Raw genomic sequence first — 27611 nt, 5'->3', positions numbered from 1 at the left:
AGTAGAAATAGCAGCAGGAGGAGCAAGCGCCGGCGAGGATCTCCTTTCTTCCGATCTCTCCAAGCGCGCGCTGGGACGCACGATGCTGCCGCTGCTGGGACTGATCCTGGCGCTTCTCTGCCGGGCTCCGCTGACCGGGGGCTCCTGGGCGGATCCCGGCCAAAGCGAGGCGGCCGTGCTGAGCATTCAGCTGCCCGAGCAGCCGGCCAGGGAGGTCAGCCCGTTTTTCCTGTCTCTCACCATCGATGCCAACCTAGCCACGGATCCCAGATTCATCACCTTCCTGGGGTAGGTCACGCCAGGCTCGCAGTTTTCTGGTTTCGCCCCCCTTTTTTGGGTGTGCGCGGGATCTTGCCCGCTGCGCCTTACGAGAAGGCTGTTTACCAACGGAGAAGGGGGGGGGGGAGAGAGAGCTGCACCTGACGAGCTGCTGCCTGCTTTGCCGCGGATGAAGATGCCGGAGCTCGGTGCAGGGCCCGTCAGTGAAAATGGAAGTCCCAAGCTGGGTTTCCCCTGAAGTTTTGCGTGTGTGAGAGAGAGAGTGAAAACTTGTCTCAAAGCTGAAAAATCTCTTGCTTGGTTTTTGCCTGGAGCTGAAACTTCCCTTTTTGAAATGCTTTGTCCAAATTACTTCTAACTAAAGGGCTATAGAAGTCTGAAGATGCCAGCCACGAGCTAATACTTTCTTAGCTAGGTTTTGCCCGTAATTCCTAGTTAGGAAGAGGGGGCTGTTTTTCTCAGAGTTAAAAGGCACTCTGCATATAATCAGAGGCACAGAAGGTCTCTAACCCCACTGTCAAATTTAGAACATAAGCTCCTCGCAGGCAGAGACCTAAACTTGCCATTTCACTTAGGAAACTCTGTAAAATTCCATATAAACTGATGGCAGTGTAGAAACAATAAGGTAAAAGGTAAAGGTACCCCTGCCCGTACGGGCCAGTCTTGACAGACTCTGGGGTTGTGCGCCCATCTCACTTAAGAGGCCAGGGGCCAGCGCTGTCCGGAGACACTTCCGGGTCACGTGGCCAGCGTGACATCGCTGCTCTGGCGAGCCAGAGCCGCACACGGAAACGCCGTTTACCTTCCCGCTGGTAAGCGGTCCCTATTTATCTACTTGCACCTGGAGGTGCTTTCGAACTGCTAGGTTGGCAGGCGCTGGGACCGAGCAGCGGGAGCGCACCCCGCCGCAGGGATTCGAACCGCCGACCTTTCGATCGGCAAGTCCTAGGTGCTGAGGCTTTAACCCACAGCGCCACCTGCGTCCGTAGAAACAATACATCTTCTTAAATATGATGTCTCTGGTCCTTCAATTGTAGACATTGCCAAGATTTCAAGTGCTGTTGAAGTGGCAGTTTTTCCAGGTTCTTCTTCTGCCTACAAACTATGCCTCCAATGGGCTATATCAGGGGCCAGCAACCGTTTCCAGCCGTGGGCTGGTCCATCATCCCTCAGACCATGTGGGGGGCAGGACTATATTTTGGGGCAAAAAAAGAACGAATTCCTATGCCCCACAAATAACCCAGAGATGCATTTTAAATAAAAGGACACTTTCTACTCATATAAAAACACACTGATTCCCGGACCGTCCGCGGGCCAGATTGAGAAGGCGATTGGGCCGGATCCGGCGCATGGGCCTTAGGTTGCCTACCCCTGGGCTATATGCTTGCCTCTTTCTCAGTTTCTTGCTGTGGCAGCAAAGGATTTCTTAGAAAGGTCCCAGTAATGACTGTATAAACCTGGAGGTCTATCTCCAGGCCTTGTGCCAGCAGTCAACCAGGTCGGGTCGGGTACTTGATGTGACCCCAGGGATTCAGAAGGGCCCCTCCTTGACCTGACCCAACCTTGAGCTGGCAGGGATGTATATTTATTATGTAGCCTGGGGACCTTGATCCTAAAGGTTCAGAGTTTAGGATTGTAAATTGTAACCTTAGAGCGCATTAGATCTCACTAGATAAATAGGGTTAATTAATGTGGAATCCTACACTTGCCATCACAGCAGTTGCTAAAACCCATTTAAAAATAATTGCATCAAAATACATCATACCTACATCACAGAAAAGGCGGTCTACAGCAGAAATCTGAGCGCGTTGTTTATCTCGTCTGACAGGTTACCTGTTTAATGGTCACTTGATTGGATTGCCTGGGGAGCCTGGCCAGTCTTTTGTAATGTTAAAGACTTAGTTCCTGAGCCAGGTCACAGCCTCAAGACAGGATTTGTGAAGGAAAAGACAATGGGGAGGCTTTTCCATTTTCCTTTGATCTTGCAGAGAAAATATTTGGTCTGTTTGGGAATCAAAAATGGTTCCAGGTCGGTCTTCCTGTGCTGATCTATGTACGTGCTTGGTTGGTACACTTATGAACATTTAACATATATCTAAGACCTCAAAATTCCTATCACACTGCATCGCAGGGGGTTGGACTAGAAGATCCTCAGGATCCCTTCCAACTCTAGGATTCTATCATGCACATGTCACCCCTGACTTCCATGGCCTTTTTATAGGCACATGGTTTTCCTTTATAAGACTCACCCTGTGAGTCTTTCCCCCTTTCCTGGTTGCCACTTTACCCTCTGGCTGTAGGGTGGCAAGGATGAATGAGTTGGCATCCTTGGGATTAAGGAGTGCAAATGTACTCTTAATTATCTGACCATTTTCGCTTTGACATTTCCTGTGGTTCGCTCTGGGTGCTTTGGCTGGTGAGATATGCCAGGAGAATCCTGTTTCCCCTTGCTGCTGAGATAGCTGACATCTCTTTCTGCTACACGTAGCCAGCAGTTTTTAAATGCATCTAGACATGTTTTGTTGTTTTTGTTAAATGCAGCCTATATACCTTCCTGTAGTTAGCCTTGGACCAGCTAAAAGCACTGTGTAGATTTGGGGGCTGCCTGGCCAACTTGCTAAACCGCCTCTGATTTGGGTTGGGGATGTCAACATTGGCTTGCAGAGCGCCAAATTGTTGGAGGCTCAAAAGGAAGATCACATGCTCTTTTTTCTCTCAAAAGGAAGAGTCCTCAGTTGACTTGCAATATTTTTTGCACATTAATTCATACTGTAGTGTGGTGTAGTGGTTAAGAGCAGTATACTCGTAATCTGGTGAACAGGGTTCGCGTCTCCGCTCCTCCGCATGCAGCTGCTGGGTGACCTTGGGCCAGTCACACTTCTCTGAAGTCTCTCAGCCTCACTCACCTCACAGAGTGTTTGTTGTGGGGGACGAAGGGAAAGGGGATTGTCAGCCGCTTTGAGACTCCTTAAAGGTAAAGGTAAAGGGACCTCTAACCATTAGATCCAGTCGTGGCCGACTCTGGGGTTGCAGCGCTCATCTTGCTTTACTGGCCGAGGGAGCCGGAGTACAGTTTCTGGGTCATGTGGCCAGCATGACTAAGCCACTTCTGGTGAACCACAGCAGCGCACGGAAACGCCGGTTACCTTCCCGCCGGAGTGGTACCTATTTATCTACTTGCACTTTGACGTGCTTTTGGACTGCTAGGTTGGCAGGAGCAGGGACTGAGCAACGGGAGCTCACCCCGTCGAAGGGATTCGAACCGCTGACCTTCTGATCGGCAAGTCCTAGGCTCTGTGGTTTAGCCCACAGTGCCAGCCACATCCCTTGAGATTCCTTAGGGTAGTGATAAAGCGGGATATCAAATCCAAACTCTTCTTCTTCAGTGCAATTTGGGTATTGTAAAGTGGTGGTTGGAGCAGATGCACTGTATTCTAGTGTTGCCATATTCCAAAAAGTGAAAATACTTTTTCACTAAAAAAAAAAAATCGCCAAATTTTACACTTATGACATGGGTTGCCATACATCCAGATTTCCCCGGACATTAAAGCAATTTCTGCCTGGACACTGTTTCCGATGGCCAAATCCTGGCCATGTCCAGGAAATTTCGGAGGTATGGCAACCCTACTGTATTTCCCAGAGCAGAATTTCAAGCCATGAGCAGTACAGGATAGGAGGTTTTCATACATGCAAAGCCAAATAAGCCATGGTTTTTATTTTTAAAGAAACATTCCTGGTAACCACCAGAGAAATCTCCTGGCTGCAGGATTCACAAGAGCCAGAGGCAGCACAGATATTTATTTACTCTGTTTTATTTTTTTTTATCCTGGCTTCTCTTCATGGAATTCAGGGTGCAGTAAACATGGTTTTCCTCTCAGCAACCCTGTGGGGTAGATCTCCCACTGAGCTTTGTTGCTGAATGGGGATTTCATCCTATGTCTCAAATGTCAGACATTTTAACCACTGTGCCACACCGGACAGATCACTGCTGTGCTAGCTGAACACAGATAAGACGTGGCATTTCCAAGCCAGTTGGTTCACCAACAGGAACCCAGGTATTGTTCTCCAAATGCATTCCCATTTTAACATTTCAAGTACCAGTACATTTAGAAGAGAGTTGTGACACCTGTCTGAGTGCTTCCGGACAGTTACTGTTTTGCAGAAGGGATTCAAGAACACATGCTGCGAATTTAGGTTTGCACAACTGAAGAAGATTCAAGCACTCTGTCACTCCAGCACAAAAAAATGCACTTAGAAACATTATAATTGGATTTTTTACAGTCAATGATGTGATGGGGAAATGGCACTGGCGCCCGCCCTGTGGAACGCCCTCCCATCAGATGTCAAGGAAATAAACAACTATCTGACTTTTAGAAGACATCTGAAGGCAGCCCTGTTTAGGGAAGTTTTAAATGTTTGATCTCTTGCCGTGTTTTTAATGTTCTGTTGGGAGCCGCCCAGATTGGCTGAGGAAACCTAGCCAAGTGGGTGCGGTATAAATAAATTATTATTATTATTATTATTATTATTATTATTATTATTTGCTGCAAGAGATTTAACACAGCTCCCCTTCTGAAAAGCAAATAAAGGGGTTTTTTTCCATTCAAAAGGAAGGAGTTAAAGCGATTAGCTTCTGTGCATGTGCTACCAGTGGCTACTGGCTTTGGGTGCATAGCCTGATGAAAGCCAACCACACAGGAACAAAACTGGCACATATGCTCACATGTCTCCAGTTTAATTACAGAGTACAAACTGCAGGATCCCAGCTCACAATACAGCTCAATACTATGAGAATTCATATGCCAAGTCTGTTATTTCCACTATGGCAGAATCACTAATATCCATGTATTGTGTTCTACCCAACTGGGACAATACTCAGAGTATACCCATTGCAATCAATGGACTTGGCTAACTTGAACTCCTTTATTTTAATGGGTCTACTCTGAGTATTGACTAAGGGGATCACCCCTTTCTGCAACATTGGCTACAGATTATTATGCTCCTGTTTACCATCCTGAGGGCTAGAAACACGCCAAAGATGTCAAACTGTATTTCATATTATGTAATGAATCTGTGCACTCCTTATATCTTTGTTCCTCAATTTTACACAGCCTCCTAGCATTTCTTCGTGTACAATGGATATAGTTTTCATTTCCATGTTCTTTCGCTGGGCGCCCTTTGAACCTTGGCTCTCAAAAGCAGAAGAAAAGTGGAGTAAGAAACAAACTTGTTATCGCTTGTATCAGGCGAGTCCTTTATTTAACTCTGGTATTTTATCAGCTCCAACCAGGAAGTTGTTGGTGGCCGCTGAGCTGCTGCATATTTGCCATTTAGCTGATGAAAGGCGCATATCCGATGCCTTGTGCTTGATCCCACAAAAGAAAGAAAAATATATATTTTTCATTTATAACGTTGCAAGCAGCATTCAAAACTCCCACTGTTCTAAGCACATTTTGTGACAAGGAATTTCATTAGCGAGAGCAGTTTCTGAGCTCTGGGTGCAGTACTGCACCGAAAATTTCAGATCAAAACTGCAGAGTGGAAGGAAAGGAGGACCTTTTTCTGCCTCTCCACTTCCAGCTGCTCTCTGAAGACTGGAAAAGAGACCCTTTTAAGAATATTAGGGGGTGGGCAGGGGAAGGACTAGACCATGTGAAAAATGAACATAATATTTTAGCTGCATTTCATTCATTTTCAGCATAATATTCAAACATCCAAATAACAGGGAAAACTAGAAAAAGGGTTCTTGCAAAATTTTGTCCTTGATATGCTATTTTTTCTGTGTGTAGGTGTTGTAAACAAAACCTGCCCTTTTTCCCTTATGGGGTATCCGACAGCCCATATAGAGTCCTTTATGTAGGTTCCTTATTGGTAGGAGAAAATAACAGAGGCCAACCAGAGAATACTGAGAAGCAAAGCAGCTAGTAAGCCTGATCTTTATTGATCTGTTGCAACAAGGACCTCACTCACCACATGCAGGAGGGAGGAGGAACCCAGAACAAAGGTGTGCCTGCCCTTATATAGACATTTTAAATTCCCTGCCCTGGAGCTCAAGACCACCCCTCCATACATCATACATACATCACAGAAGGGGTGTAACCCAAGAACACCCCCCACAAACATCATACCTACATCACAGAAAAGGCAGTCTACAGCAGAAATCTGAGTGACTTGTTTATCTCGTCTGACAGGTTACCTGTTTAATGGTCATGTGATTGGATTGCCTGGGGAGCCTGGCCAATCTTTTGTAATGATAAGTACTTAGTTCCTGAGTCCAGGTCACAGCCTCACACCTTGTTCATATCTTAAGACAAGATTTGTGAAGGAAAAGACAATGGGGAGGCTTTTCCATTTTCCTTTGACCTTGCAGAGAAAACATTTGGTCAGTTTGGGAATCAAAAATGGTTTCAGGTCGGTCTTCCTGTGCTGATCTATGTACATGCTTGGTTGATACACTTTATGAACATTTAACATATATCTAAGACCTCAAAATTCCTATCACATAGGGATCAGGAGAGATCTCACCTGATGCCATAGCTGTCAACATTTCCCTTTTTTTAGGGGAAATTCCCTTATTCCAAATAGGATTCCTCACAAGAAAAGGGAAAAGTTGACAGCTATGCCTGATGCAATGCACCACCACCGCTAATATACTCCAGTCCAGTAACAGTTTTTGACAAAGTCAAAGGGTTCTCTAATATGACAAAGTATTAGAGAATCTCTAATATAGTTCAAATAAAAGGCCTAGGTCCTGCAAACCATGGCTCTTAATCCCGAATGAGTAGACCAGGCTGCAGTTACCTGGCAGTGAGGGGAAATGCACTCCACACATGCCCAGAGGCATTGCTTGTTATTCTTTCAGATACTCTGGATGCTGGTGATGGAAACAGATTCTGGAGCTGAATTCTGCTGAATCCTGATCCAGGTTAAGCCCTGGGGAGAGGAAATATCTTTAGCAGTGGTGCTTAAAAGACATAAAAACCCATAGTGGTATATTGTCAGTAAATATAGCAGGCAGGAGAACTTGAAACTAGTCTGCATTCTGTTGCTCTTCCTTAGACACAAGAAGTTTGCTTTGAAGTGAGCCTTTCATGTGATGCTTAAATTGCTGGCGCAAGCTTTGAAACTCCTCAGATGTCTGTATGCCATCTTTATATTTAGAGTTACAAATATTGCATGTAGGCAAAAGAGAAAGAAAGTTGAACACATGATGAGTCAAAGGCCGCTGCTGTGTCAGGCTTGGCAAAGGAAATCCTCCTAGTGGTTCTCGTCGCTTTCTGTTCCAACAGCCGTGTTCAATTAAACACTTCAGACCGGAGGAGATTGCTCAGCACCAAACCACACACAATGTGGGAGATCTAAGACTGGATCTCCAGGCGTATCTCCCCTCCCAGCTCTTTAAAACACAGAGGAAACTGGTCCCATAGGGTAGAAGAAGGGGAGGCGAACAGCAGATGGCGCCAGAGGCAATGACAAGCATAGCCAGCTCATTCCAGTTTTGTCCCCATCTTACTCCCAGCTGAATTCTACACATGCAGCATCAAGACTGTAGAGGGGTAGGTTGATACTTGGGTACCACACATAGTTTCTGGAACTACTGAGCAGAGAATAAGGTCATCTCTGGTTGGCCTGTTTATTGAGCATTTATTCTGATTTGTTTGTGGGGAGGTTAGATGATGTTGCGTCAAACTAGGTGTTATCCTACACTTTCCAGCTTGCTTTTCCATCGCTTTCCTTATCACAAAAACTCTAATTGTTTGGGGAAGCAGGTTCGTTTCACGAAAGCTCCAATTCAGCTTGAATTGCACTGCCTTAATTTACCAAGTTGTGATTGAACCCCACCCCAAAATTGCCACAGTCTAGAAGTGCCTGATATGAACTGAATGAGCTGAATGGATGATGATGAATCAAAGCCAACAGGATGAAAAGGTGTTTCCTTTCAATTTCTCCATGTTCTCACTTTCCCAGCTCTACAAAACTGCGCACATTGGCAAGAGGTTTATCTCCTGGCTTCGTGAGATTTGGCGGCACCAAGACAGACTTCTTGATCTTTGATCCTGAAGAGAAACCAACGGCAGAGGAAGAGGTTTGCCAGAATTTGCTGGCTAAACAAGGTAGGTTGGAGCCGAAAGGTTGCAAGCTGCAGCGCACTTACACATGAGTAAGTCTCACCATGCACAGAGTCAAAGCAGACGGGCACTGGGTGGCAAAAGCAATTATGCTTGCCTTTGATTTTCAGAGATGAAAGAGTGATGGATTATGAAGAATATTCAGCATAAAAACTAGTTGACACCATTATGCAGTCTCAATGGTATTGCCTCTACACAAGAGGGAGGTATCATAAGAGCTAGGAGAGCTAGGTACTGCTGCAGGAATTTATGTATGGGTTAAGGGGGGTTGGGACTCAGGTGGCACTGTGGGTTAAACCACAGAGCCTAGGACTTGTTGATCAGAAGGTCAGTGGTTTGAATCCCCGCGATGGGGTGAGCTCGTGTTGCTCAGTCCCTGCTCCTGCCAACCTAGCAGTTCGAAAGCACGTCAAAGTGCAAGTAGATAAATAGGTACCACTCAGCGTTTCCGTGCGCTGCTCTGGTTCACTAGAAGCGGCTCAGTCATGCTGGCCACATGACCCAGAAGCTGTACGCCGGCTCCCTCGGCCAATAAAGGGAGATGAGCGCCACAACCTCAGAGTCCGTCACGACTGGACCTAATGGTCAGGGGTCCCGTTACCTTTATCTAGGGGTGGTGTTTGCCCCTCCAGCAGATATCATGCACATGCAGCCCACTACCAAAATCAGCACAATCACTTTTGTGACTTTTGTGATTTGTCCCCACAAAACACTTCATCACAGTTTCTTCCTATCTACTCAAAGGGCCTCTGCCGCACAATACCAAATGTAACAATTCACTGATAACTGTATCTATGTACTGGCTCGCTGGGAAAACTTCAGAAATTCATATAGACATGTGAGCTCAGCTACTCAGCAGCCCCTCTGCCTGAGTGATAATTCCTGGCATCCTGATACCTGAGTGCCAGACAAGTAGCCATTCCAGAAATAAGAAACCCAGACGAAGACAAGGGACGCGGGTGGCGCTGTGGTCTAAACCACAGAGCCTAGGGCTTGCCGATCGGAAGGTCGGTGGTTTGAATCCCCATGACGGGGTGAGCTCCCATTGCTCGGTCCCTGCTCCTGCCAACCTAGCAGTTAAAAAGCACGTCAAAGTGCAAGTAGTTAAATAGGTACCGCTCCAACGGGAAGGTAAACAGCGTTTCTATGCGCTGCTCTGGTTCGCCAGAAGCGGCTGTCATGCTGGCTATATGACCCGGAAGCTGTACGCCAGCTCCCTCAGCCAATAAAGCGAGATGAGCGCCGCAACCCCAGAGTCGGCCACGACTGGACCTAATGGTCAGGGGTCCCTTTACCTTTACCAATGAAAACAAAAGGGTGTGATTAACTTGGCTGGGAAACACGGAAATGTAAATATCTCTTTTGTTACACTTGATGGGTGTTTGGTGGAGGGCAAGGGGAACCATGGGACAGCGTCCAGGATGCTCAGATTACTGCCACCAGACCTCCCCTTTCATGATGTAACCATGATGTATTAGTGATGTAGTTTTGGGGGGTGTAACATGGGGATTAGCAGCTAATAAAAGTTTGGGTTCTCTTTTGTTCGGGGCGTCCATCTTGTTCCACCTTGTGGCAGGTGGGAGTCCTGTTGCAACAGTCTTTAATAAAGACCAAGCCTACTGGCTGCTGTTTTGCTCTGGCATTCCTGGCTGATGTCCTTGTTTTCTGTCCAAGGGAGCCCTCAGATTTCTCTATTAACAGTACCTAAAACCCTGGAGAGCTGTTGCCAGTCAGAGTGGACAACACTGAACTAGAGGGACCATTTGTCTGACCCAGGTATAAGGCAACTTCCTAGGCTCCTCAGGCCTGCCTTGGCTTTCAGGTTACCCTGACAACTGGCACCTTTCGCTTTAGGAAATTAGGGAGGCAACTTTTCCGCAAGGAAAACGGAGCACAGGAAAGCCTGCTCTCTCCTGAGTTGGCTGAAACAACAAAAGCCAGGCTCCCTCTGTTAGTGGCATTAATGGTTGCTATCAATCTGTGAGGCCAAGTGGGGGAAAAAATATTATCTGTTCTAGAACTTCTGCACGGGCTTTTCATAGACGGGTGTCAGCAGTCCTATTATACTAACTGTAAATGTCAATTTCATCCAGTTTCAGGCACTGGGAGCTGCTGACAGTGCTGTATTCTTACACAGGGCCTCTTGGCGTCTTTTGCAAGGGCCTCTCCCAGGCACTCTGCACATGAGATAAAGCAAAATTAACACGATCCTTGACAGCGCTGCCGGTTCATTCCAAGACTATCAGGCAACTGACACTCATTGCTAGGGGTTGGTCTTGCCCTGAAGAATTCGGGAAAGTCTATATTGGATAGGACTGCGAACTGAAATAAGTTTTGATGAGTTTAGAATCAGATTTTGGTCGATGGATCTATCAGTTTTTTAAATTGCAATTTTTTGACATTATTGCGGCGTTCCAATCCACGATCGGGATAATGAACTACAGTCAATTGCATTTAACAAACTCATAGAACTGTAAAGTTGGAAGGGACCCAGAAGGCCTTCTTGGTGGTGGCACCCACCCTGTGGAACGCCCTCCCACCAGATGTCAAAGAGAAAAACAACTACCAGACTTTTAGAAGACATCTGAAGGCAGCCCTGCTTAGGGAAGCTTTTAATGTTTAATAGATTATCGTATTTTAATATTCTGTTGGAAGCCGCCCAAAGTGGCTGGGGAAACCCAGCCAGATGAGAAGGGAAATAATAGACTATTATTATTATTATTATTATTATTATTATTATTATTATTATTATTATTATTATTGGACTTCAAAAGGTTCACTGTTCCTGCTGGTGAGATCATCACCCTGAAACGTTGATTGCTGTTGTGTGTTCTCTTTCTCTCTCCTCTCTCTGCTGCCACAGATGCCTGTGGATTCAGATCCATGCCTATGGGCGTCATAGAGCAACTGCAATCTCAGTGGCCTTTCCAGGAAATGGTCATCCTCTGGGAGGAATCCAGGAAGAGGCCCCGAAACACAACCATTACTCGTAAGACGCTTGCAACCACCACGTGCTAATTGGAAGGTCTCTCTCTTCGTTGTTTGCTGAAAATACCGGGGTCTGGAAACTTAATGAGCTCTGCTAATTACCTTTACCTTTAAAGTTAAAGGGACCCCTGACCATTAGGTCCAGTTGTGGCCAACTCTGGGGTTGCGGTGCTCATCTCGCTTTATTGGCCTTGGGAGCTGGCGTACAGCTTCCGGGTCATGTGGCAAGCATGACTAAGCCGCTTCTGGTGAACCAGAGCAGCGCACGGAAACGCTGTTTACCTTCCTGCCAAAGCGGTACCTATTTATCTACTTGCACTTTGTGCCTTAGAACTGCTAGGTTGGCAGGAGCAGGGACTGAGCAATGGGAGCTCACCCTGCCACGGGGATTCGAACTGCCGTGTAGAAGGGAAAATAAAGGGGGAAGGTGGGGAAACCCAAAACTGTATATTTCACAAAGTTGTTATTGGGCTTCACCAGACCTTAGCCTATTACAGTATTTGTAAGAACGGATTCCAAATATCATTGAATTTGTCCATGGCAAGTCTGCCTTTTGTACGCAAGTTGTTCATATGTTGTGAGTTTGTATAAGTCTTCAATCCAATCGTAGAAGGGAGCCACATTTTTATTTTTCCAATTCATCAGTATCAGTCTTTTTGCTGTGGTAAGGGCACAGAGAGTCCACTCACATTGTCCTTTTGTAAGGTTCCATGTGCTGGGTATGTAATTCAAGAGGATATTTTGCTCTGTAAATGTAAGGTTGTTTCATACAGTTCTGTTGATAGTTTCAGTTACCTTCTGCCAAAAATCTTTCAACATTGGACAATGAAAAAAACATGTTTTAGAGAACCATTATCCCTATTGCATCTCCAACAGGGAGATAACCTTAGATAGCCCTTTTTTAAACAACCATAATGGGGTCCAGTATATTCTAAATATTATTTTTTGTTGTGTGAGCCTCAATTTAAGGTCCAGAGGTGTCTTCTGAATCTAATGGGAGCATCTTCTTGAATTGCCAGACACGGACTGCCAGTCTTTCACTGCAGTGGAAATTATGAGAGGATGAAATGTTCTGAATCTCTCCCAGGCCCACAAATTAAAATCCAGAGGTGGGCAGACACTCTGGCAAGTCTGTCCTCTTTGTCTCTCCAGGAACAAGAGGTGTAGAAAGCATTTTTGCCACCAATATAATATTGTTACATGGGTTAGGTGCCACCTCTACTTTCTGCCAAGCGGTAGCAAGAACCCAGGTGGTTGCAGGCACTCACCTAGGGTCTGTGTTCCTTTGGAGAATTGAGACACAGCCGAGACTGTCATTATTTTAAGAAATATGGTTAATTCACCTCTTTACACCTTCAGCCTGCATAGAAGGAGTCTGGATTTTATAGCGTGGTCATCTCAAGAGGGGCTTGTTCCCCACAGCAGTGCAGCCCTGGCGTCAAAGGCAGCACTCCAGCCGCCCTTCAGCCAGCCAGCCCAAGATGGATCCCAGTCTTTCTCTCTCTCCCTTCTTCCCAGCACACCTTACTAAAAACACGCTTTTTCTGACATTTCAAACCCATCAATGTGGCAACCTCTGACTGTCCAGGACCAATAATTCCTCTTAGAGGAGGAATGTCCAACAGGTCAATCGTGATCTACTGGTAAATCCCTGCAAGGTTTTGGTAGATCACGGTCAATCTCTGGCTCCCTTTCCTTAGTGTCGCTAAAACTGACTCCTGCCCCGCCCCCTCATCCCGCCCTCTATTGTTGTTCGATCTCTGGAAGGGAAGATGGACCTTTCTCTGTGCTGCTGTTTGCATCCATAGTGATCTTTTTGTGAGTGTCCTTTGCCTTTAACCCCCCCCCAAAAAAAACAGAAGCCCCCCCACCAAAAGCTCCTTTTTTAACCCCTTAAAAATGGGGTTTTCTCTTCTCTAAAAAAAAGTTCAACAACTTTGAGCTGAACCCCCCCCCCCCAAAAAAACGGGGGTAGATCACTGGCAGATTTTTATTGTGAAAGTAGATCACAGTCTCTTGAGAGATGGCCACCCTGCTCTTAGAGGAATTGTAATGGTTCTAGGGGGTTGCTCGTGCGTAAGTTGCCGCCACTCCTGGCTAGGTTGCCGGGTTGAACCCTTTCTCTCTGGACAGCCTTTCACTCGTGGCTGTCACAGTCGCTGGCAGAATCCGTCAGTGGGTGTTTCTTGAACTTCTTCCAGCAAAGAAGTTCTTTGACTCCAAGTCTCCTCCTACTCTTCCTGCGCGGAAGTCTTCTGCGCAGGGAGGGTGTGGGCAGCGGAGTACCCGTGCTCTCCCCACTGGTCTCTGGTGAAGAGTCCTGGAGCCCCCTCGCCGATTCCCCCTTCTGCCCCCCTTCCCAACTGGTGCTACGCTGATTTCCTTCCCCAGCAGATGGGCTGCCTCTCTCCCTGCTGGGACCCTCTCCGGCATCGCTCTGGAGCCTTCCCTCCGCCTCTGGCTCCGATGGCAGTTCCCTGACAGGAATCAACAGCTTTTGTCATGTTAACATCTCAATCCCAGGAGAAGCCCTGGCTTGAAAAGAAAGCTTAGCCTATGTTTTCCCATTGGCCTGCAATCTTCCCTTCAATACTCCACATAATCAGAAATCCTACAATTTATTACTGTATTTTTCACTCTATAAGACGCACCAGACCACAAGACGCACCTAGTTTTTGGAGGAGGAAAACAAGAAAAAAATATTCTGAATCTCAGAAGCCAGAACAGCAAGAGGGATCGCTGCGGCGCAGTGAAAGCAGCGATCCCTCTTGCTGTTCTGGCTTCTGGGATAGCTGTGCAGCCTGCATTCACTCCATAAGACGCACACACATTTCCCCTTACTTTTTAGGAGGGAAAAAGTGAGTCTTATAGAGCAAAAAATACGGTAATTTCTAGGTAATGGGGGTCTCCCCCAATCTGCAAGAAAATATATTCTTTTTTAAGAGAAAAAAGAATAACAAGCAGAAAATTACAAATGTTTTTTTCTGGACTCTGTACTGCAATTAAACTTTACAACGTGTAACCCTCTGCATTAATATTCTTTTCACAACTGTATATAACAAACTTTGCAGTTGCCGCTTCCACACATTTGTTATATGCTCTTTCAGACAGTGCGAACTTGGGCCAAACTAGAAGATAAGAAAAATGTGTGGCTGTGGTTCGTGCAATTTTGAGCAGCCACTGTAGGTCCCTTCGAACTCTACATTTTTATGATTCTGTGATCCATCTTCGCTGGTGGACCTTCTCCAGTGAGATGATTTTTCTGACCTAGGATTCCGGGGAGGGGGGGGGATTTTTTCCCTTGGATTTCCTCCTCGTAACATGACCTTTTGTCCTTATTTTCCCACCTGCTCACAGGAAGTACAGTGGATATTCTGTACGACTTTGCTCGCTGCGCCAATCTGCACCTGATCTTTGGACTCAACGCTTTGCTAAGGAGAGGCAACCAGTGGGATAGCTCAAACGCCCAGCTGATTTTGAATTACACTGAATCCCAGAATTATGACATGGATTGGGAACTTGGGAATGGTAGGTCTCAGATCTGAGTGTGCTCTTGTGTTGGCAGTGTATAAATGCATATGGGGGGGCAAAGTGGGAGAGGGAAGAAAACCCATAAGCCCCTCTTCCCTAAATTCAGCTCTGCAAAATCACATGCCATGTCAAGGATTTTATTTTTTTCAACACATTGCTTTTATGCACCCCTCACAGCTTTTTGAAGTGATGCCTTCAGGACAGAAGACAGCAGCAGCAACAAAATAAATTGTTACATTGCTTTGGAATGTTTAATGCAGAGCTTTCCAAACATTTCATGTTGGTGATACGCTTTTTAGACAATGCATAATCATCACCATCTATTTATTTATATACCACCCATCTGGCTGGGTTTCCCCAGCCACGCTGGGCAGCTCCAACAGAATATTAATTAAAAAGTGATAAAACATCAAACATTAAAAACTTCCCCAAGCAGGGCTGCCTTCAGATGTCTTCTAAAAGTCAGATAGTTGTTTATTTCCTTGACATCTGATGGTAGAGCGTTCCACAGGGCGGGTGTAGCTTCACTTCTCATAGTGAGGGAACTGCCAGAAGGCCCTCAGCGCTGGATCTCAGCGCAGAACGATGGGGGTGGAGGCGCTCCTTCAGGTATACTGGACCAAAGCCATTTAGGGCTTTAAAGGTCAGCACCAACACTTTGAATTGTACTTGGAAACGTACTGGGAGCCAATGTAAGTCTTTAAGAACTGGCATTATATGGTCTCGGCATCATTTTGCGACACTGTAATTCAGTTTTACTAGCAAACCGGAGGTTAAACTAACCCATTTCTAGCCCTGGGAGGACACATTAATGTTTCTCAACACACAGTTTGGAAAGTTCTGGTTTAATGGAAAGCAATTCAGTGAAAGAAAGGGGGAAATCCGTTTAGATGCTCAGGTAATCTGAGATACCGCCTTACCCCTTAAATAAAGCTGAGTCTCACATATCTTTAGTTCCAAGTGTTCCTTCGGAATAGTAAAGTTTGATATTTAACATTTTGTACTTCTGGTTGATTACTGCCACTGTGCAAATTCTGAATGAGTCACACAGCTTTGAGAGCCATCTAAGGATGTTTACACTTTCTACAGAGCCCAACAGCTTCAGGAAGAAGTCTGGCATTTATATCGATGGCTCCCAGCTAGGACAGGACTTCATACAACTACGTCAGCTGTTGGACAGCTACAGCAGCTACAGAAATGCCAAGCTCTATGGGCCTGATGTAGGTCAACCTCGGAAGCACACTCAGAAGTTGCTAAGGAGGTAAAAATAAAAACACCAGCATCATTTGACTTGATAGATCAACAATGTGATATTCTGCCCCACTGCAGAACATAACAAATAACCATTGTTGGCTTTAGCCATGGTTTGTTGCCTTAATCCCGATTGAGATCGCTGGGCCTGGGCAGGGTGCAATTTTCTTTGCAGTTTAGATAAAATGTTGCTTATGAGACAAAATGGACAAGGTTGCAGTAGAGCAGAGCAGCAAAACCACAGACCCAATACTGAGCTGGATGTCTAAAAAGTATAATACGGAGTATAGCTACTCATTCTAAGGCAGCTTCCTAAATTTATATGTTCCAATGTCTGTTTTGCTGGATTACAGTTCCCACAGTTTTTTAGCTCCCTTAGAATTTGAGGAAAAGCAGAGGAGGTAGTAAATTTAACCCTTGTTGTTTTGCAGCTTCCTGAAATCAGGAGGAAAAGTAATTGATTCTGTCACATGGCATCAGTAAGTACTGAGTTCCTATTCAGCAACTTGTTACCCAAGCATTACAGCAGCATGTGTTAAAACATTTACCAGAAACTGCGGGTGGGAACAGTGCTGTTGTGCTCAGGTCTTTTGGGGGGAACTGTCCATGAGGGAATCTGGCTGGCCATTTTGAGAGCAAGATGCTGGACAAAATGGCTGCTTTGCCTGATGCAGCAGGGCTTTTCCTAACATACGCCTAGTTCAGAGAAATATTAAGTCGATGATAACTGCAGAGAAAATATGAAGAAAACCAGGAGGAAAACCATTTTGGTTTTGTTTGTTTCTAAAAGTATGTATATGCTGCCCTCACAAAATATTAGGCTAGTGTATTAAAACATAAAAAACCATTAAAAGCGGTACAGAACAATCATCGAAATGACTGGCTACTCAAGAAGGTATCTTAAAATAGACTCAAAGAATTGGAAGGAATCCTATGGCTCATCTTGTCCACTCTCTGCAATGCAGGAATCTCAGCTAAAGCATCCATGGCAGATGCCTTAAAGTCAAAAAGCAAGGGTGCCTGTCACTTCTCTGCTAGGAGAGTGTTCCACCGTGACATTAAATGCCCGACTTCTTGTTGAGGTCATTTGGTATTCTGTAACAAAATGGACACCTAACAGCTCTCTTCTGGGTGATCTCTAATAGAAGGACTTAAGCACCCAAATTGTGCTGGACTTCTTGTCTCAACACAAGAGCCTTTTCCAGCACCAGTGTAAATTATGGGTAGACTTACGTCAAATGTCTCGATTTCGCAGCTATTATCTGAATGGCCGAACTGCTACCAGAGAGGATTTCCTGAGCCCTGATGTGCTGGACACTTTCATCACAGCCGTACAAGAAGAACTCCAGGTAATCGGGAATCTGTGTGGGTGGCTGGACAGCTCATCTATTCCTCCTAATTTAAAGTTGCTGATTTCCCAGGCTCAAGTCCCTGTATTGATTCACTTTTCTATACTTCAATTTCACATTCTCTAGCTTGTTGATGACACTGTCCCAGGCAAGAAAGTTTGGCTGGGAGAGACTAGTTCAGCCTACGGAGGGGGTGCTCCTCAGCTGTCCAATACGTATCTCGCTGGTTTTATGTAAGTACAATAATATACATTCCTACGAGCTCTGCTTTCCTTCTGTGGAATACCGGGATCCTGTTGTGTGTCATGACCCCGTAGCCACCCCCACGTTGGGAAATAACACACACAAGGGCACGGATATTAGGTTTATGTTATTGGGCAAATTTGGCCACAACTTTATTGATTACAGAATGTGAGCGGTATTGGCTTAGGCACTGAATGGATCCAACTATATCTGACTCCTGCCTGATGCGCAGGAAGTCCGGTAAGGGTAAACCACTGGAAGGGGGAGCCCTGTCGATGCAGACCAACTCAAGCTCCCCCTGGTGTTCCCGTTGGGGTCGTGTCATGGCCCTAGCTCTTGACCCAGGCTTCGGACAAGATCAACCCCCCTGGATTCCTTTAATGGAATACCCTTAAGCTTGGTGGGGCAGGTGATGGCCACACCTCCCCTCCCCCATCACAAGGTCAAACACTGCCTAACCGCAACCCTAACAAAGCTGTGACGATTGCTACGAAGTAGGTGAAAACCACATGGCCAATGCCAATTTGCCAAGTGAAAAAATTCCTGCCAGGCCCCTCAACGGTGACCAACCAAGGTCACTAGCAAGGCCAGTGCTTAAAACCTGCAAAATAGGGAGGGAGGGAGGGTGATTGAGTAAGAGCTCGCGCCTCTGATTTAAACGGTCCCGGCCACGCCCCCCGGCCAGCGGATTGGCTGGCCGGGCTCTGACATGACCGGGATCCCCCGGTGGGGAGTGGGTGGCCATGTGGTCCACCGCAACCAGTGGAGCGGATTTCTCTACCAATGCTCTAGAAGCCCTTCCTTTGATCAAACAGGAGAAGCTGTTGTGATCATTGATGCCCATAAAGCTATCCATGTCTAGTAGCTATGGTGGCTATGTTCTGCCTCTATAGCTAGAGGCAGTAATGTTTCTGAGTACCAGTTGCTGGAAACCACAAGAGGAGAAAGGGCTCTTGTGCTCAGGTTCTGCTTTTAGGCTTCCCAGAGGCATCCGGTTGGCCACTGTGAGAACACGATGCTAGACCAGATGAGCCAGTGGTCTAAGCCAGCAGGCTCCTCTTATGTCCTGATCTGCTTGCACAACCCCCCAACACATCAGTGGGAACCACAGAAAACATTCTGTCCCTCCCCAGCTCCACTCTTTAGTGGTGTTTTAGAGTCTTTTCCAGGTCCGGTGCCAAGCGCGTGTGCACAATTAGGTGCCAATTGGTTGTTGCCTGTACAGTGGTACCTCGCAAGACGAAATTAATTCGTTCTGCGAGTTTCTTCGTCTTGCGGATTTTTCGTCTTGCGAAGCACGGATGCACCCTGGTATTAACGGTTTTAAGAAAAAGGAAACAAACTCGCAAGATGTTTCGTCTTGCGAAGCTAGCCCATAGGGGAAATCGTCTTGCGAAGCAACTCAAAAAACGAAAAACTCTTTCATCTTGCGAGTTTTTCGTCTTCCGAGGCATTCGTCTTGCGAGGTACCACTGTACAACCATGAGCGTTCATCCTGAATCCAACCAGATTTGTTTACATGGCTCTTCTCCTTGCCCACTCCTTTTCCGTGCATTTCCCAATCACTTCCCTAACCACAAAAAGTCAGTTTCTTTTCACCCAAGTTCCCTAGCTTGAATCTCTCTCACAAAACACTGACATTCTGGAGGTTCCCTAATGTTGGCATCGACCGGCAACATCTGGCAGCTTCTAGAAACTCACCATGCCATATGGTGAATCAGAAAGGAGATGAATTAGATACCAGGGCTTGTTTTATTTAAGACCAAACCCAAATCCCCCCTGTTGTGGAGCCCATTCATCCTCCTGTATGAGGAATCAAGCTTTTGTGTTACCCAGGACTTCTGATCACAGAATGTTGAAGAACTCTGTGCAACTGAGAAAGTTTCATAAGGTGACTGTAACAGAAGCAGGTCTGCTTAGATATCTCATCATGTTTTGTTTCTCTTATGGGAAAAAAACCACACTAAGGGAATTTGGGAGCTGTGGGTCTGCATACTGCTGTGAAATTCTGTATTGAAGGACAGGCACTTCAATTTAAGGACCTCTCATGTCCCTGCCAAGAACTGAGAATGCTTTTTCACAGCGTTCTCTCTGCTCCTCTCAACTACTTATTAAAGGTCATGGTTACAATGCTGTTAGAAAGAACACCTGCCTTTTCTGACCTTATAACTATTGAATGTATTTTTTTTTAAGCAACACTTCTGATGTTTGAATCAGCTCTTGTTTTTGCCTTGCACGTAGTACAAAACATCACACCTCTTTAGTTAGAACAGATGCCACTCCCAATTCTTTTCAGGTTGCTTTAATTGAAGTTTTCTTTATTTCTTGCTCTCCGCCCCCCCCCTACTTTTGTTACGCAGGTGGCTGGACAAACTTGGTCTGTCTGCCAAACTGGGCATTGACGTGGTGATGAGACAGGTTTTGTTTGGAGCGGGAAGCTATCATCTGGTGAACGCCAGCTTTGAACCTTTGCCAGTACGTATACCTCTAATAATAAATATAATAATAATAATAATTTATTATTTATACCTCACCCATCTGGCTGGGTTTCCCCAGCCACTCTGGGCGGCTTCCAACAGAAAATTAAAATACAGTAACCTATTAAACATTAAAAGCTTCCCTAAACAGGGCTGCCTTCAGATGTCTTCTAAAAGTCTGGTAGTTGTTTTTCTCTTTGACATCTGGTGGGAGGTGATTCCACAGGGCGGGCGCCACTACCGAGAAGGCCCTCTGCCTGGTTCCCTGTAACTTGGCTTCTTGCAGCGAGGGAACCGCCAGAAGGCCCTCAGCGCTGGACCTCAGTGTCTGGGCAGAACGATGGGGCTGGAGTCGCTCCTTCAGGTATACTGGACCGAGGCCGTTTAGGGCTTTAAATGTCAGCACCAACAATGAACAATGAATAAAACAATGAACAGGGTGAGGATACAATGACTCCTGCAATCGACACAAGATAATACCACCAAGGCAAGTATCTGTAAACAAACGATAAACGTCCATAAAAATGGCAAAAGTAGCTTCTTTCCCAAATAGGTTTTATCTTAAACAATAGCAAACACAGTAAATACGTTTGTAACAGTGTGTAGACAGTATGTAAACGACTAAAAGCAGGGGTATATCTGTTCCCATCTGCATTTTTCCATTGGGAGAAGCATCTGTCAAGGAGGTTTAGCAAACTGAAGGATATCGTCCTCTTTCTATGCTCCTCCCTCTTTCTGTGGTTTAAGTTGTTTACATATGGTCTTCACTTGTATATTATTTACTACAAAGCTCAATGACTAAGCTCTTCAGCAACGAAACGTCAGAGCACTGAATCACTGGTACAGTGGTACCTCGGGTTACATACGTTTCAGGTTACATACGCTTCAGGTTACAGACTCCGCTAACCCAGAAATAGTACCTCGGGTTAAGAACTTTGCTTCAGGATGAGAACAGAAATCGTGCGATGGTGGCACAGCAGCAGCAGGAGGCCCCACTAGCTAAAGTGGTGCTTCAGGTTCAATTCTGGGCTGCATCAATAGGAGTATAGCATCTAGATCAAGGGAAGTAATAGTGCCACTGTATTCTGCTCTGGTCAGACCTCACCTGGAGTACTGTGTCCAGTTCTGGGCACCACAGTTCAAGAAGGACACTGACAAACTGGAACGTGTCCAGAGGAGGGCAACCAAAATGATCAAAGGCCTGGAAACGATGCCTTATGAGGAACGGCTAAGGGAGCTGGGCATGTTTAGCCTGGAGAAGGGGAGGTTAAGGGGTGATATGATAGCCATGTTCAAATATATAAAAGGATGTCACATAGAGGAGGGAGAAAGGTTGTTTTCTGCTGCTCCAGAGAAGCGGACACGGAGCAATGGATCCAAACTACAAGAAAGAAGATTCCACCTAAACATTAGGAAGAACTTCCTGACAGTAAGAGCTGTTTGACAGTGGAATTTGCTGCCAAGGAGTGTGGTGGAGTCTCCTTCTTTGGAGGTCTTTAAGCAGAGGCTTGACAACCATGTCAGGAGTGCTCTGATGGTGTTTCCTGCTTGGCAGGGGGTTGGACTCGATGGCCCTTGTGGTCTCTTCCAACTCTATGATTCTATGATTCTATCATTCTAGGTTAAGAACAGTTTCAGGTTAAGAACGGACCTCTGGAATGAATTAAGTATGTAACCAGAGGTACCACTGTATATCACAAGTAGACTCTTCATTACTGCATTTACAGTTGTCCCAACATAAAATCTATTTTGGAAAGAGAAGAAATGAGCACTGAGCCACTGATATATTTATTACAAGTAATCTCTTTATTTACTGTGTTTGCTGTTGTTTAAGATAAAACCTATTTGGGAAAGAAGCTACTGTATTTTTCTGTGGATAACAAGCTCTCATGTATAAGACGCCCCCTATTTTGGGGGACTCCAAAAGTAAGAAAAAGGGGGCGAGATTGCCCAGAGTTGCTGAGGTTTGGGGGGGGCAGAGTTGTTGAGCTTTATTTGGGGGGATAGCCTAGAGTTGTTGACTCTGTCCCCTCGCCAGCAGAAGCTGCCAATCGCCCGCCAAATTGCCACAGCAACAGCCAATCAACACCCGCCCTTGCCGCAGCCACCAATAACACGCCCAATAGCCGCTGACAATCTCCGGCTCACGGTAGCAACCAATCCCACGTTCCCCCACGCACTATCAGTGTATAAGACGACCCCAGTTTTTTAACATAACTTTTTAATAAAAAAACCCTCATCAGATACATGGAATAGTAATGGGACATTGGGAAAAGTATGGGCCATTTTTATGGGCGTCTATTGTTTGTTTACAGATAGTTGCCTTGGTGATATTATCTTGTGTCGATAGCAGTACATTTACCTCGGCAGAGGAAGCCGCAAAGGTGCAAGGAGGGAGTGGATGGGTGGCAAGCAGCGACGGCGGGATTGGGTGGGCACGGTGCATGCTGACATCTATTTTGCTTCAAAAATAAAATAAAATAAAATAATCCCACTGATAATTACCATTATTATTTTTTCAATTTCTTAACTGCCTTTCACCATAAGGTCTCGAGGCAGTCAGGTCACGGCAATTTAAAATCAAATTTCAAAGCAGTTTAAAATAAATGATAGGAAGAGGAAAAGGATAAGGGTGAATTGCCTTCTGTGTGTTTGATTCCATCTCACTCCTGCTTATCCACCAACTCTTTGCTGGTTACGTTTCTTTAACATGTTTTTGCTATGCACAAAAGCTGTCTTCTTTTCCCATGTAAATAGGATTATTGGCTTTCTCTGGTATATAAGAAACTAGTGGGCGCCAAAGTCCTGCACGTCAACCTGTCAGGCGAGGACCCAAGGAGGCTTCGAGTGTATCTTCACTGTACAAATGAGCACCAGTAAGTATTCAGCCAAATGCCTAATAATAATAATAATAATAAATTTTATTTATACCCCGCCCTCCCCAGTCAAGACCGGGCTCAAGGCAGCTAACAACCAATAATAAAAACAAGTTGATTGAAATACAACTTAAAAAACAAGATTAAAATACAACATTAAAACAATTAAAACATTAAAATGCAGCCTCATCACAGGAGGAGAAAGGAAAAAAGAAAGAGGGGGAGGGGATCAAGTTGATTCTAAGCCAAAGGCCAGGTGGAACAACTCTGTCTTACAGGCCCTGCGGAAAGAAATCAGATCCTGCAGGGCCCTGGTCTCATGAGGCAGGGCGTTCCACCAGGCTGGAGCCAGTGATGAAAAGGCCCTGGCTCTGGTTGAGGCTAATCTGACTTCCTTAGGGCCTGGGACCTCTAGGCTGTTGCAATTTATGGACCTTAAGGTCCTCTGTAGGGCATATCGGGAGAGGCAGTCCCGTAGGTACGAGGGTCCTAGGCCGTGTAGACTCTGAAGACCTTTTGGAAAAGTAACCCAATTTTGTACTTTCACCAAAGGGGAGACACGGCTTGGAAAAGGTGCAAGGGCTTTGGTACACTAGCTCTGGTGCAGCAAAACACACTAGTGCAATTGCACCAAAGAATCTGAAACTTTGTACATGTCAAGCGTAGATAAAGAAAAATGGGGCAGAATGAAAAGATGGCAGCAAAGACACATAAACTCTCTCCCCAAATTCCAAAAGGAGTTAGGAATCCTCGCTTTGCAAATGCTTTTCTAGGCTAGGATCCTGGTAACTCGCAGGGGCAATTTTTAGCAGATGCTAGCAAAACGCCTGTCACTATGGCAGGAAACGTGTGCGCAGTACGGCCCCACACATTGCTCACCCAGAGTGTCCCCATGGATGGAGAATGGAGTTTGCCCTGCCCTATGCATTTTGCTCCGAGTGTGGCGCCTCCTAACCCAGCCCCTTGGCAGAGGCAGACTTTGTAATCTTTTGCAATACGGTGCCCTGAGAGAGGCCGAAATTGAGTGCTGTTGCCATTATAAGAGAACAAGGGAGGTGTTCACAGTGAGTTCCTACACCTCTTTTTCTAGAAAAAATGGCACTGGCTGGTTGTATTTATTGGTTTGGGGTTTTCTTTCCCCTTCAGACTTCTCTAAATGAAAAACATAAATACAAAGATTTCTGCGCTTAAAATACTGCAGTTGTGCATTTCCTCTGATAACGTTTGAGACCTGCAGGTTATAGGACGGTACACAAATTAAACAAACAAATAACAACTTTTGTACTTCACCAGGAGGAAACGCTCATGTCAAACAGAATGCCCTTATTTTCATCTGAGGAATGTTGGAGTGTATATTATATATTATCTAGTATACTCTTTTAACAGGCTGCTTCATGTTTTCTTTCCAGCCCAAAGTACAGAGAAGGGGATATCACCTTATTTGCCTTGAACCTCTATAACAGCACAAAACACTTGCAGTTGCCTTCTTCCTTCTCCAGCAGGCAAATAGATGAATATCTTTTACTGCCTCACGGAGAAGACAGCATACTTTCCAAGTAAGCAGTTCCGAATTTCCTTGCCTTTCTAAATATTATTTGTTTAATAGGAGCTTTAAAAACTTGGGATTTTCAGAGGAGACCCTTTTCATTCCCTTTCAAATGTTGTTCAGGATCTAAAAGGTCTTAGCAATTTCTTTTAACCCCATGTACCCAACTCTTCGATTTGTAGATACTGGACAAATGAGGTACCTCGATTGGGAAACTTTTGTTAGGCTGTGTCCACATAATACAGGGGTCAGCAACCTTTTTCAGCCATGGGCCGGTACATCGTCCCTCAGACCATGTGGTAGGCCAGACTATATTTTGAAGAAGAAAATAATGAATGAATTCCTATGCCCCACAAATAACCCAGAGATGCATTTTAAATAAAAGCACACATTCTACTCATGTCAAAACACCAGGCAGGCCCCACAAATAACCCAGAGGTGCATTTTAAATAAAAGCACACATTCTACTCATGTCAAAACATGCTGATTCCCGGACCGTCCGCGGGCCGGATTGAAAAGGCAATTGGGCCACATCCGGCCCCCGGGCCTTAGGTTACCTACCTCTGGCATAATACCTTTGAAGCACACGCACGCTTCAAAGAATTCTGGGAACTGTAGTTTTCCCCTCACAAAGTTATAGTTCCCAGCAGCCCTTAACACACCGCAGTACCCAGAATTATTTGAGGGAGAGGAAATGTGCTTCAAATGTGCTCTAAAGCTATAGTGTGTACACAGCCAGAGTTTCCTGAAGCAATCATTCCAAGAAGCTCAAGGCGATGCCTATGGCTCTTCCCACCCCACAACACCTGCACAGGAGGTGAAACGAAAGAGGTATAGACTGCCTCACACAGTAATCTTCACTATGCCTGAGTAATTGGGGCTTTGAATACATCTCACAGTCTGCCAGGCTAACCAATCTAAGTGTCATGTAACATCATTTTGCATAGCAATTACTTCGCTCTTCATTCTGTAACCACACATTAACAATGTGCTTCAACCAGTCATGTGTTCACAGTCCACATTTCTGACTTTTAGTCTCAAGGCTATGGGTTCGAGTCCCACATTCAGCAAAAGATTCCTGCATCGCAGAGGGTTGGACTAGATGACCCTCAGGGTCCCTTCCAACTCTACAATTCTGTGATTCTAGGACATTCACAGCCCTTAATCTTCAGCTTGAAAATGACTTCTATTTCTTGAAACAGTGTTCAAGATTTGACAAAAGATTGTCATTCAAAACAGCAGGCAGATTGTTCATTTTTAATGCAATAAACTTATTATAATTTTGTTCTTAGAAACGACAGGATCAGGATTACATTTGTAGGTTTCGGGTCCCAAGTACTAAGGAAATCCTTTCCACCTTAAAAGCATTGCAGCTAGGAAGGAAGTCAAGTCACTTCTCAGAAATTGTGTTTCATCTCAAAAACTGGGAAGCCAGTTCCCAAGAATTCTGCCCGCATTTCTTCCTGATCCATATGGACATTTCCTCAATTTATGATAATGATCTGTCCCTCTATGAACTCGTAAGTGAAGCTGCATCCTGTAAGCTTGGGAGCTCCAGTTCCCTGATCAGATCCAACTTTCAGCTGGCCAGGAATGACAGCCAGACAGTGTCTGCCAAACTTATTTTTAGCATTCAGATCCACTTTTCTGGAAACACATGGGTTTTCCCTTTTCTTGAAGAGAGCATTCAGCTTGAACAGTGAGGATGTTTCCACGCAGAAGGCTTGCTTTACATGGTGTTACATGTGCACTATGGACTTACGTTGGCCGGAAAGCTTATTCACGTTATAAATACTTCTCTTGTGCATTAAAAACAAGCACACAGAAAAATAGCATATTCAAAAGGGATTGAAGCTCTTTGTGTAACACACACACAAAGGCAACATAACGCTCTGAAATATACATAGATGGTAGAGTTCCCTGTTATTTAAAGCCGTTCTCATGAAATAATTAAAAAATACATTTTAAAACTTCATCTGTTAGAGATACCATTTTGTATCACAGAATTGTCTTTGTTTTAAAATGGTCTCTTGAAAACAAATGCAACAAAACCTTAACCAGGTTTATTGTCTGAGGAGGACAAATTTTGTGTCTAAAATATACATTCTTTCCTCTCGCAGATCCGTGCAGCTGAATGGTCATGTCTTAAAAATGTTGGATGATGAAATATTGCCCACTCTCAGGGAAAAGCCTCTCAGTCCAGGAAGCCGGCTTGCACTTCCAGCTTTTTCATATGGATTCTATGTAGTAAGGAATGCCAAGGTGAGGGCTTGCATCTAGCAACTTAGCTCACGTTCCCAAAATCGAGTTGGTGGCCAACGTGGTGTCAAGACATTCATATTTTGGTGGCAGAAACAAAGCAAGTGAAGAGTGAAGGGGAATATCCCTCCATCCTGGCTCCCGTTTTTATTTCAACTTTCCACCTGTAACATTTACCTAAGAACTTTGTTTCAGCCACTGTTTTCCCAAGAACGAAAGCTCTGCTTAAGGAGGGATGGCAGTTAGAGATGCAAAGAGGATGGATGTCAGACAGCAAGTCGCAAAATTCGTGGCGTAGGTTCTCAGCGACGTCTACACTGGCTTGGTCATGTACATAGAATGGAAGATGGCAAGATGGTGGTGCACAGGGAGTTGGCTTCAGGCACTAGGTCTGTTGGCAGCCCAACTCTGTGTCACAAAGATGTCTGCAAACATGGCACGAAGGCTGGCAACATCAACCCCACCGTGTGGGAATACTTTGCAGGCAATCGCAGTGCCTGGAGACAGACAGTCAGGTTGTGCATCCATAGCAGTGGTCAGAGAAGGAATGACCTCTGGGAGGCGTGTAGAAGAAGAAGAAGAAGAGTTTGGATTTGATATCCCACTTTATCACTACCTGAAGGAGTCTCAAAGCGGCTAACAATCTCCTTTCCCTTCCTCCCCCACAACAAACACTCTGTGAG

General features: G+C 45.3%; 1 protein-coding gene across 1 annotated transcript; it reads left to right on the top strand.

The window, feature by feature from the left end:
* On the top strand, nucleotides 1-27611 carry HPSE (heparanase). The gene is made up of 12 exons (XM_081925522.1): nucleotides 1-288; nucleotides 8248-8393; nucleotides 11272-11397; nucleotides 14754-14924; nucleotides 16017-16188; nucleotides 16610-16657; nucleotides 17434-17527; nucleotides 17654-17760; nucleotides 20131-20245; nucleotides 23005-23123; nucleotides 24533-24679; nucleotides 26790-27611. Exons 1-12 carry the CDS (start codon nucleotides 83-85, stop codon nucleotides 26947-26949), a joined length of 1611 nt encoding a protein of 536 aa, XP_081781648.1. The 5' UTR covers nucleotides 1-82; the 3' UTR covers nucleotides 26950-27611.

This window comes from Podarcis melisellensis (assembly GCF_964234715.1).
Source record: "Podarcis melisellensis genome assembly, chromosome: 9".
Classification (NCBI taxonomy): Eukaryota; Metazoa; Chordata; class Lepidosauria; order Squamata; family Lacertidae; genus Podarcis; species Podarcis melisellensis.
Note: the sequence above shows the minus strand (reverse complement) of the source record. Positions and strands in the feature narration are given on the sequence as shown.